Source organism: Typopeltis vanoorti, chromosome 10 (genome assembly GCF_054136105.1).
Source record: "Typopeltis vanoorti isolate ZY-2024b chromosome 10, IOZ_Tvanoo_1.0, whole genome shotgun sequence".
In the NCBI taxonomy this organism is placed as follows: Eukaryota; Metazoa; Arthropoda; class Arachnida; order Uropygi; family Thelyphonidae; genus Typopeltis; species Typopeltis vanoorti.
In genome coordinates this window covers 98,040,304-98,053,110 of record NC_143558.1, presented here as the reverse complement: position 1 = coordinate 98,053,110, position 12,807 = coordinate 98,040,304, and the positions used below count along the sequence as shown (strand labels likewise).

At 34.1% G+C, this 12,807-nt stretch overlaps 1 protein-coding gene across 1 annotated transcript in view; it reads left to right on the top strand.

The window, feature by feature from the left end:
- Positions 1-246: 246 nt before the first annotated feature.
- Positions 247-12,807, top strand: part of Ccdc85 (coiled-coil domain-containing protein 85) — a 208,710-nt gene continuing 196,149 nt past the window's right edge. The window contains exon 1 of the mRNA XM_090398714.1: positions 247-399. Coding sequence (XP_090254840.1) covers positions 247-399 — 153 coding nt within the window. The remainder of the gene's footprint in view (positions 400-12,807) is intronic.

Genomic DNA, 12,807 nt, shown 5'->3' with positions numbered 1-12,807 from the left:
TCACTCCAGAAATATGTTTTGAGTTTTTAAGTATCATTAAATGTTTTGGTTTTGTTATGCCCACATGTATTTATAATGTAATACATTATATTATCCAAACTATATATAATTAAATTCTTTGATCTTAGAAATGTTAATGGTTTTCCTTTTTTTTTTAATCATTAGCAGGTATGTAGTTAGGAATAAGCCCATTTTTAGCCAACGATAATAGATCATGCCACTTAATAGTCTTTATGAGAAGAAATCATGGCAGCACCTCCATCCAGGCCTAATGATGAAGAGTTACTTAGGTTACCACCACAAGAATTAGTCAGGCGTTTAAGGCGGACTGAAGCAGAGAATCTTAAACTTATGATGGATCATGGTGCCCTAATGAAAGAAGTAAATAGAAGAATGCAAGTAAGTTGTAGCTTTGAATCTAAAGTTCATATTTTAAATATTTTTGCTAATTTGTGATTGTGCTGTTTCAATGTATATCATTTTCATGAATTGGTTATACACATGATGGGGTTATACACATGAATTGGTTATTATTATTTTTAATGCTGTGTTAGATTTGTTTTGTCTGTTTCCAGACAAAACAAATTCAACAAGTTCAATTTTCTTTGCTCCTGTCTATTTGAGATTTTACTGGATTTTGTTGAGCCATCTCAATTTTGGTTTAAATGAGACCATTTTTAGTTTGAAAATTTGGCAAATGATACAAAGTAATTGTGACCTAGCTAAATGGATTTTATTAAAATTTGAGGCCTTTCAATTTTGGTGTAAATGAGATCACTTTTAATGACAACATTTAGTAAAATTGTTTGAAAAGAAACAAAATTTATTTATATGAATTGTTTCATATTGAATAAGCCAAAAATGGGAGTTCAAAATGATATCATTATACAAGAATGCTGTTATGAAACACTTTTTTTTATTGTCTTGGATTGTTTATATGCTCATTCTTCTCACAAAAGAGATAGATTAGCTTGTAAACATTTACTAATGCGGAGTGAATTACACGATGTTCACCGAACCTTCAGTCCTCCTTATTTTGTTCTGCCTTTGATTGGTAGTTGTTCAGAAAAATGTATAATTGTATCTATTGTTTAAACATAATTTATTTTGATTATTATAATTTATTTATTTGATTTATTATTTATTTATTTTTTATTTTTATTTTGAGAAAAGCTATCCTTATTGTTTGAGGTTTTAATGTCTCATCTTGCACCATGGAGCTAATAGATAGCCTTTAAATAGGTAAGCTTTTCAAAACACATCATGCATTGTTGGTTTCCATCACAGTAATCAACATTATTTAACTTGCTTATTAAATTACTTAAGGAATTTACAACATACAAATGATATAAATTAAAATTAAACTTTAATCTATATTCCAATATTTTAGCAATGTCACGTTGCCATTTTCACAGGAACTTAAAATAAAGACACGTGCATGCAGGCACTACACATAGTAACTGAGAACGAAGCAGGAAGCTGTTGTTTCTCCTAAAAGTCCTGATGGTGCCCCCTAGTGGGCTATGTACGTATTCTCGGCTGAAGGTCTTATGATGTAAGTCTCCCAAATTTGGGGCAGTCTCATGCAACCAAATTTGTTGAGGTTTGGCATGTTTCTTAGGGCTGAGGCTGATTCCATGAATAGCCTTTCAAATTTGAATTTACTACGGTGTATTAGTGTGGCTTTCTTCTACCGTATTCTGTAGCGAGTATCCAGAGCATGGTCTGCAAGACCAGAGTGGCTGTACTGATGAAAACGGATGTGGTCCTTGTGTTCTGAAATTTTTTTAATTGAGTGACCTTACTGTACGTTTTGCTATATTTTCATACATCAGTTAATATTATAAGAATGAAATTTCAGTTTTCAAATTTAACACTAATCTGGAAAAAATATTTCAAAATAGTGACTTACGCTTGGACTTGCTGCAAGTTCTTCGGCATGAAACTCTTAGATTTTGATCTTTGAGTTTCGTATTCGGCTTTGAAATAATGAGGGATTTATTATCCCCTTAACTTGATTTATGTCGCCAAAAAAAATAGCCTCTTGGCTCTTAATTGTAGTAAGAATATATGGGTACACCTTTCTGGCAATTTGTATTGTAAAAGTATGTAAGTTTGGTTCACTTAAACCTTGGCATTATCCAGGTCTACCTACTCATTGATGAGATCTCAATAAAGGTTGAAACCGGTTCAGGGCAGATCTGGCTTTGAGAGGCTCTGCTTGGAGGTAGGTTTTTGCCTATCTCTGATTGGGGCCACTGCTGAGATTATGGCTCTGCTTGGTGGTGGGGTGAGCCTGCCACTGGGTAGAGCCAATGCTGAGAAGTTCTTCTCGGTGATGGGGTGAGCCTGTCATTGAGTGGAACAACGCTGAGTTTGGCGATCTTTCGGGATTGTCTTATTTTTAGAGCCCGCTTCATCTATACAAAAGGTTGAAACTGGTCTGGGTAGTGACCTTACCTCATAATGTAAAAGAGTAATACATCTCCTAGGAGCTGCGTTTTACATTATGAGAAAATATTAAGGATAGTGATTGAAGCTTGCTCCACCTTTGCTCTGAGTTGCCCTAGTGTTGTACTACCAGGTGTGGACTTGCGCTTGGACTCGCCGGAAGTTCTTCGGCATGAAACTCTTAGATTTCGATCTCCAAGTTTCGTATTCGGCTTTGAAATAATGAGGGATTTATTATCTCCTTAACCTAAATTCAAAATAATGTTTGTGGTGTAAAATAATATGATTTGCTCAGATATAGAGTAATCTACTATTTATCTGATCTTCAAAACACTAATCCTTTAAAGTTTCAACCTCCTGAAATTGCATTTTTCCACAAAACATGGGTGTCTTCCTTTGCGATCACACCGAAATTTATTATTTAACCCCCACCCATCCCTTAAAGACTTAAAAATTATGTAATTTTAAATAAAAAGTAATGCATATATGGTTGTTAATAATAAAATAAATTTTTACAATTAATATTTGTAAAGCTGATACTTTATATTATCATGCATGCCATAGTTATATAGTGGTGATTCTGGCTTGCAGTTGCTTAGTTATGTGATATCAATGTTTATTCTTCTTTTTATCAATTTACAGTTTTATAGTGCAGCTCTCTTGTTTGCTGTTGGTCAACTATAAAATATAGATAATGGACATTTATTCTGACATTGTAAAGCAAAGATTATAAGCATTTATATGGATGGTTGGTTTTTTTTTCATTTGTGTTCTGTATTACATGAATAAATTTCATAGTGCATGTTAAAAATCTGGCTGTTCTTCCTTTCTAAAATTTCAGTAATTCACAAATTGAGGCAGTGCATACTGCCAATTTCTGCCATTTATATACTAAAAGAAATACCCCGTTCTTAGCACATTTTCATTTCCTGTTAATTGCTTAATAGGCATGATGAGTCATGCAAATTTACAATTAATTTGTTTAAACTATACTTTTTTAAATCATTCAAGGTGCATATATTTGCAATTCATTCTTAACAGTCATAATTTTTCTGAATGCTGTTTTTCATACACTTCATTTTCTTTCTTATTCTTCTCCTTCCTCTACAGAATTGAGCCTTGGCCTCCTGAATTTGTTGCCTCCAAACCTGTATGTTCAAAACTTGACTTCTCCAATTTGAACATTGTAATATAATGTTAACTTGACTGATTGTGCCTATTCATCTTGTTCTATTTTTTTTCCTTTTGGTCTTTTACCAAGAATTTTACTGTTTATTGTCTTCTTAAGAATATTGTAATTTCCATACGAAAAACATGTACTTCTCACTGCAACTTTTCTGAACTTAAGTATACTAGATATTAAGTTAAGGGGATAAAAATCCCTTATTGTTTTTCAGACAGTAAGCGAAACTAAGATCGAAAACTACGATCTGAACGTTTCATGCCGACAAACTGTCGGCGGATCCAAGCGTAAGTGACCACTTGGTAGTGCCACACCAAGGCAACTCATTGCAAAGGTGGAGCAAGTTCCCTCACTATTCTTGATATTTTCTCATAATGTAAAAACACACAGCTCCTAGGAGATGTAGTACTGCTTTACATTATGAGGAGAGGTCACTACCCAGTCTGGTTTCAACCTTTTTTGAGGTCTCATCAGTGAGTAGCTAGACCTAGAATATCAGAGTTTAAGTGAAAAGAACTTACATACTTTTGCTATACGAATGCCAGAAAGGTATGTCACTATATTATAACGTATTATAACTAAGATGAAAAGCCAAACGGCTATTTTTCTGGCGAGGTTGATAAGTTAAGGGGATAAAAATCCCTTATTGTTTTTCAGCCAGTAAGCGAAACTAAGGTCGAAAACTACGATCTGAACGTTTCATGCCGACGAACTGTCGGCAGATCCAAGCGTAAGTGACCACTTGGTAGTGCCACACCAAGTGGTCACTTATCCCATTTTTATCCCCTTAACTTATCAACCTCGCCAGAAAAATAGCCGTTTGGCTTTCATTTTAGTTATAATACGTTATAATATAATATAGTGACACACCTTTCTGGCATTCGTATAGCGAAAGTATGTAAGTTCTTTTCACTTAAACTCTGATATTCTAGGTCTAGCTACTCACTGATGAGACCTCAAAAAAAGTTGAAGCCGGTCTGGGTAGTGACCTCTCCTCATAATGTAAAGCAGTACTACATCTCCTAGGAGCTGTGTGTTTTTACATTATGAGAAAATATCAAGAATAGTGAGGGAACTTGCTCCACCTTTGCAATGAGTTGCCTTGGTGTGGCACTACCAAGTGGTCACTTATGCTTGGATCCGCCAACAGTTCGTCGGCATGAAACGTTCAGATCGTAGTTTTCGATCTTAGTTTCGCTTACTGGCTGAAAAACAATAAGGGATTTTTATCCCCTTAACTTATCAACCTCTCCAGAAAAATAGCTGTTTGGCTTTTCATCTTAGTTATTATACTAGATATTGTGAATTCTTTATAAAGTAGATATAACTCATGGTTTATCTAATACTCCAGAGACCATTGTCATTTACTGATCCAAATATTTTTTTCAGGTTTTTCTTTCAAAAGCTGAAATCAAATTCTTCACAATTGCCATAAATATCCAGGTTCATATCCCTGGGTAACAATTGGATGACATCAATTTATATATTTTTACTTTAGTCTTCCGATGAATATCTTTTGAACCGAGTACACATGAGAGAGAATAGAAAGCCTGATTATCTATTTGATTTTGCACTTCCACCATCTCGCTTTGTTGGCTAATGATCATTATTCCTAAATATTTAACTTGTTCCATTTTTCAAGGTTCTCAGTTTTCAACTTGTATCTGTTAATTTATTCTGCCTGCTATTAATCATAATTTTGGTTTTTAGCCTTATCTCTTATGTTAATTTTTCTAGTTCCAAATACATTTCTTCTGTTTTCTTTTTGGTTCTTGACATGATGTTATAGTTCCAAATACATTTCTTCTGCTTTCTGTTTGGTTTTTGACATGATGTTAATATCATCTGCATATATATACAATCTGCACTGATATGCTAATTTAAGTTATCGGAAAGGGATCTGTTAAATTATTTTGTATTTTAATCTGTGCTTTTGCATTTTCTGTTGTTAAACTAACTAGCTTATTTGGTATTATTCCTAAGTGTATCATCTTATACAAGTTTCCTCTATTAATGCTGTCATATGCTTCTTGGATATAACAACAAAAATCTTATTAATATTAATATCAATTTACCAAAATTTCTCTAATGATTGTTTAACTATATGTATCGGATCAATTGTGGAGTTGTCTTTTCTGAAACCTCTTTGGTAGACACCACTTATCTTCTCCATAAATGGGTTTAATCTGTTCTTCAAAATAGAGGTAAATATTTTGTGTTGTAAATAACAGAGAAATACATGGGTGGGCTGAAAAATTCCTGGCCTCGACTATAGATGGCAACACTATTGGCACGATTTTTTTTTTCTACGTTGGTACATCTGTCATAAGCATCCATGTGAAATTGCAAGTCATTCTATCAAGTAGTTTGTTTTATACAGCTGTCTTAAGCAAAAGTGTTGTCTGTATACCTTGAAATGTATAAAATTGAGTATCATGCAGTTATGGAATTCTTTGTAAAAGAGGGTTTCACTCCAAAAGAAATTCATTCGAAGTTCATAAAAGTTTATGGGAACTCTTCTCCTTCATTTTCGACAATTAAGAAAAGGGTTGCTGAGTTTAAACGTGGCAGTACCTGTCTTGAGGATGATCCACGTGAAGGACATCCAAAAAGTATAACAACACCAGAATTCATTGATCAAGTGCACGATATGGTACTGGATGACCTGCGAGTCAAAGTGCATAAAATTGCTGAGACTATAGGCATTTCAAAAGAACGTGTAGGATATATTTTGCATGAAGAATTGCATATGGAAAAGCTTTTCACAAGATGGGTGCCACGCTTGCTCACAGCAGAACAAAAATGCACTCGCATGAAAATCGTTGAGGTCTCATCAGTGGGAGCCAGACATAGAAGTGACACAAAGGATGAAGTAATGCGGAAGTAGTCAAACAGTGTCACTGTCACACCTTGCTCCCACTGATGAGACCTCAATAAAGATCGAAACTGATCTGGGTAGTGGTCCTTTTCATAATTCATAGCATTATACATGTCTGTAAGGATATGTGCATTACATTATGGGATACTAAGGCAATTGATGGGAAGTCATTAACCTCTATGTACAAGTAACCCAGTCACGAAATTACTTCGTGCACAAACTTTTTTTGCTTACTTGGATAAAGAATGAAACCAAGAATATGATTTCTTAGCATCTTTAATCCAGTTTATTAACAGTTGTAGGTGCTATTGCAAAGTTTATGCCTTTTGTTGATCACATGGCTGTTACTTGTAACAGCCATGTGATCAATGTGGTCGCTCCTAATCTCATTTTGTTTGTAGTTGGCTGCTCTTAGAGTGATATACTAGGGAAGAGATATCCAGATTGGTTATATTTGTATGATTTTTTTTTTTTTTTTTTTTTTGCCAGAGGTCAGTTTTTAGTATTAACAGTTGACCGAAATAGTATGACTTTAGCATAGCATGTTGACTAGAATGCAGCTTATTTCTTTGTATATGTGTTGTATATTTGAAATCAGTGGTTCCCAAAGTGGGTAGTACCACCCTCTTGTTGATGCTGGAATGATCTCGGGGGTGGGTGGGGATGCAAAAGGAGATGTTGAATTGAAGTAAGGGGACGGTGAAAGCATAAAAGACAAAAATTAGGTGCTGAAAAAAATTTATCATCAAAAATTTTGATGATAACTGTTGTATAACGTAAGTAAGGGTCATAATGGTTTATTTTCCAAGGAAACGTACGAAATGCAAGTTACAGCCGATTGGCATTGAAGTTCCGACAACAACAGGTCTTAACAAGCAAAGTGTTGGCAGCTTCACGCTTTCAATTCATCGGGATTTTACAACTCCAGTATGCATCGGCAGGAATATATGCATGTTATGACTTGTTCACTGTATAATACTATAAATACTTAAGATTTATGAAATCAGTTTTAGATTTTCTGAATTGTGTGACAAGCAGTTAGCAATTTGATGTAGTGCATAAAAAGTTTAGTGCATATTCGATACCTAGTCAGTACCTTACTTACATGGATTACACACAAAGCAAATTATTGTTGTTCCAATAAAACAGCAGGTTTCATGTGAGTATTTTAATACCTAAAAATAATTTGGTTTAGGTACGTGAGAAATTGCATTCTAGCAATTTTGTAAATTTAACTTTTTTTTTATACAGATAATATCATGGCTGAACCCAAGAAGAAATGTAGACAATATAATATTGAATATTTGAGATATGGCTTTATTCAATTGCCTACAAGCAAAACATTACCAATGTGCCTGATTTCCCAAAAAGTTTTTTCAGATGAATCTGTGAAGCCTTCAAGACTAGAAGAACATTTGACAAAAGTTCATGCTGATTAAAAATAAAAAGATAAGGATTTATCATATTTTCAAGCACTTACAAAGAAAAATTTTTGAAACAAACCAACACTGGCAGGTATGTTTTCAGCAGCATCCAAACTAGATGAAGATGGGTTGCATGCCTCTTTACAACATTTCCTTATTGAATGCTAAATCAGGAAAACTGCATAATGTTGGTGAAGAACTAATCCTACCAGCTGTTAGTGAAGTCATATGCACTGTACTGCACAAGCCAGACTCTTATTATCAAGAAAATTCCTTTGAGCAATAATACAGTGCAACAAAGCATTGATGAAATGGCCCAGGATGTTGAAGATTCATTATGTGAGTATTTAAAAACAATCCAACTTTTTGTACAACTTGATGAGTCTACTTTACCAGGAAATGAAGCCTTACTTTTAGCAGTTCTCCCTCGATGAGCCTTTGGACTTCCTGGAGGTGTCACGTAATAATAATAATAATAATACATAAAAAGAAGAAAAAAATTTGCCAAGAATTATTATTTGTTAACACTAAAGGAGAATTGATATTTCATGCATTGGAAGAGTTTTATTTTTAAGAAAAAGAAATCCCTCTGAATAATATCTTGTCAGTTGCTACCAATGGTGCTCCAGTGATGGTAGGGCACTATCGCAGTTTTATTGCATATTTCAAAGAGGTGGTGCCAAATGTATTCACTATACGCTGTGCGATTCATCATTAACATTTAGTTGCCAAACACATTAGTGATTGCCTACATAGGTCATTACATTATGTAATTACAGCAGTTCAACAGAATCGAAAGTCATTCATTTGAATGATTGACTTTTGAATCTGTCAGATTGTCCAAACAATCTGACAGATTGTTTGGACAACTTTGTATTGAAAATGATGAAGAATTCAATCACTTGTTGCTCCACACAGAAGTTTGTTGGCTATCAAAGAGTGCCTGTTTGAATCGATTTTATAAATTCTTTGACTCAGTGCTACAGTTTTTAGAAAACAGAGATGATTCTTTACATGCCAGCTTGATTAATTTCAAAAGTGACATAGCTTATTTGACTGACTTGTTTAACAAATTTAATGAGACAAATCTACAGCTCCAAGGAGATGAGCTGAATTTAATAAAAACAAAAGTTATTTCTGTGTTTGTGTCAAAACATGTCGTACAAACGAAACTTAGGATGAGGAGAATTCAGCCAGTTTCCAAATCTATCAACAGTGGAAAAATATGATGAAAACGTGCTCAGCTATTGTCAGCACTTGGACGCTCTCCATTGTGATTTCCACCAATGATTTAAAGATATTCTTGAAATAAAAATGCCTGATTGGGTTTTGAATCCATTTTCAAGTACAAACACAGAAGAATCTTAATTATAAGAAGAACTGATAGAAGTAACAACAAATGAGGAATTGAAAGTTCTGGTTGCAAAAGCAGATGCCCATACTTTATCCTGGATTGTGGGTTGTAGTAAAAAAGTTTTTAATCGCATTTCCATCAACATATTTAGTGGAACATGGGTGCAGTGCAGTCACAAATCTTTTAACTAAAAAATAGAAACCGACTGCAAATAGCTGATCACAGCGATTTAAGAATGCTGCTTACAAATATAGAGCCAAATATCAATAAATTGGTAGCAGCACACCAGGCTCATCCTTCTGATTAGGACTGTTTTTAATATTACTGATGTTATTTACTATTTTATGTGATTTTTACATATATTCAATTTATGCTTGTTTTCTTAATTTTAATAGTGTTATTAAATTTTCAGATCCAACTTGTCCTATGTTTACGTGCAATTTATGTTTCTTTTGTTGATTTCAATAAATAGTTTTAAAATTTCAGTTCCAAGGTGTCTTATTTTCAAACTTCAAAAATATCTACTAGATGCATAATCAAATGCAAATTTATTCCTGTATCTATCTGTTTATTCGCTTAAAACTCGAGAACTGCTAATCCGATTTTCATACGATTTTCTTTTATACATATTGGGTAGATCTGGTCAGATCTTAGAAAGTAGTTTCCAGGGGATGGTGCTGAATAAATATTTTTTGAAAAAGGGGGAAGTAAGCCAAATAAGTTTGGGAACCATTGTTCTAAATGTGATAACCTTCATACGAAGGTCAAAATGTTAAGTGATTATTATTTAATTTATATTAAACTGAAGTTTTACTATAACAGAATAGTTGTTTCTATTATTTTTTTTTTTAAATAAATGTTGATCACCATGTAACTATGATAGATAGGATGATATAACTAAAGCTGATAAGAATAATGCAGCTGAAATTCAGCAATCTTGAAGACTCTTCTACATGCCAGATTATAGATTGGGATCTTACGAAATCTCTAGAGGGAAAAAAAACATATAAATTAAAAAAAAAAGTTACATCTTAGCATATGGAAATTTCCAAAAAAGCTAAAACCTTACCATCTCAAACCAGACCAGATATATGGGATCCCAAACCTAATACCCTCTTCATCCAGTAGTTGACAGCATAGACAGCCCTACTTATAAACATGCTGAACATTTATCCAAATTGCATAGATAATTCTTCCTTATTTATTAAAAATTCTGTTCATTTAAGAAAAAATCTTATTGTGAAAGATTCAGATTTCATTGTGTATCAACGAAGTTCTGAATCTTTTGGGATAAGATTTGACTGAGACCATTGCTCTTATTAAGCCACATTTCCACTCATATGTTTTTGAATTATTCAGATTCAATTATTCAAGTTATTTTTCATATAAAGGAAAAATTTCAGATAGCAAGATGGGACTACAGTGAATTTTCCTCTTTCCCACCACTAGCCAATTTCTGAATAGAATTTCTGGAAAAACCAAGCACTCAACACAACCCCACAAATCAATAGTTCAGCTATGCTATGCAAAATGATGTTTGCTATTTGGCCATATGGTCTAGACACGTTAGATATTTTTAGTATATTTAAACAGCCAGCATCCAAAATGCACTCTACATTGAAAAAAAATTAGCTCTTTCCGCTTACTAGTCACAACAGTGACGCAACAAACAAATATTTCACTATCCTTTTCTGTTTATATAAAACCCACACATATGGAAAGATACATAAGTAATCATACCACTGCCCATTCTGACAGTATGATATCCTAATAACACTTGCACACAGAGCTATTTCTTTAAATGATACACCCCTTAAACTAAAGTACTTTTGCAACACCTTTTTTTTTTTTTTTTTTTTTTTTTTTTTATCAAGCTACAACCCCTAAAAATAGACAAAATACTGCATGCTCCCCCATTCCTTGTGCAACAACACACAAGATCAGAGCAAAACTATTCTATCCCTTATATGCAGAGTATATCTGAAAAGATAGCTGAAATTTGCTGCAGATATAATTTCTATGCCACTTCTAAATTACACATTCAACTAGCTACTTTCGTACATTCTTCCAAGGATCAACCTCATCCTCTTGCACACTGGAATGTATACATTTCTGTGTGTCTTCCACTTAGTCTTTGTTGGACTGACTGGTAGATCTGTTAATGTCTGCTTTGAAGATCACAAAAACATTTGTGATCATCTGTGTGGTATATCCAAACTGGCAGAACCATGTTCTGGATATTTCTTCATTTAGGATTATGGCTAAACAATATGGCTGCATTAATTTATTAACGATAAAGATCTGAAGATAGTCATTCTAAGACCACATTTAGCTTGACTTCTCTGAATTAACTATGTTATCTTTCCTCTAGAGGGTGCCTTGTTAGGACATTATTTCCTTTTCAGTTACAGTTTGGATTGTTTTTACCACAGTTGTAATTTGTGTTTGGATGATTCTGTTTTTAAAGTTGAGTCCATTCACAAGCAGTTGGTTGATCAACCTACTGCTCATGGGTAGTGGGCTGGGAAAGGAGAAACTTATTTATATTTGATTTAAAAGCCTGTATATTGTATTCCTTGGGAAACACATCAGGGGGAAGACTGTTCCACAATACAGCAGCAGCAGGGATGAAGGAGGAGGAAAAGAAACTTGTTCTGTAGGTTTCAAGGTGTACTACGAAGGAATGTTGGGCAGCAGCACATGTTCCAATGGGCTTAGTACTAAGTGAGGGAATTATTGATGCTATTTCAGATGAACATTTGTCATGGAAATATTTATAGAATACATATATTGCAGAAACTAAACGTCTGTGTGAAAGTGGAAGGAGTGAGTTGGTAAGAGATGGGTCCATTATTCAATGTAATTGCCCTCCTCTGTATTGAGGCAAGCATTTTGAGGGAGCTCTTGGCCCCACTCCAAATATGAGAGCAGTATTCAATAGCTTGGGCAAATTTGTGATTTGTATAAGGTTAACAGCTGTTCAGAGGTGAAATAAGGTCTTGAGCAAAAGAAGAATCCTAGTTTTTTAGAAGCTGATTATGCAATGTTGTAATGTGGTTATCCTAGGAGAGGCTTGATGTCAGGGTAATTCCAAGAAGCAAAATCTCATCTTGTCTAGAAATTGTCCAAAATAATACTGGAAGAAAGTGGTTCTTTTTTGTGAGAAATAAACCAGAACTGGGTTTTACTAGCATTGAAATTGACGAGGTTATCCGAATCCCATTGCTTGGACATCAAAATTGAGGGGCAGTGGTGTTTGATGTTCTGTAGGTTGAAGTGAGCTGTGTATAGTAAAGTTTATCAAATGAAAGAGAGGAATGCAATGTATTGTCATCAGAAAAACTGTGTATTGTGTTGGATGTCAACTAATGTAGGTCATTGATATATAGAAGGAAGAGGGTTGGTGAGATAACAGAACCTTGTGGAACTCTGGCATTAGCTGAATGGTAAAGAACCATCCACCTTCACACATAATGTGTGTCCCACTGCAGAAGTTGATGGGAGGTTGGAAAACCAG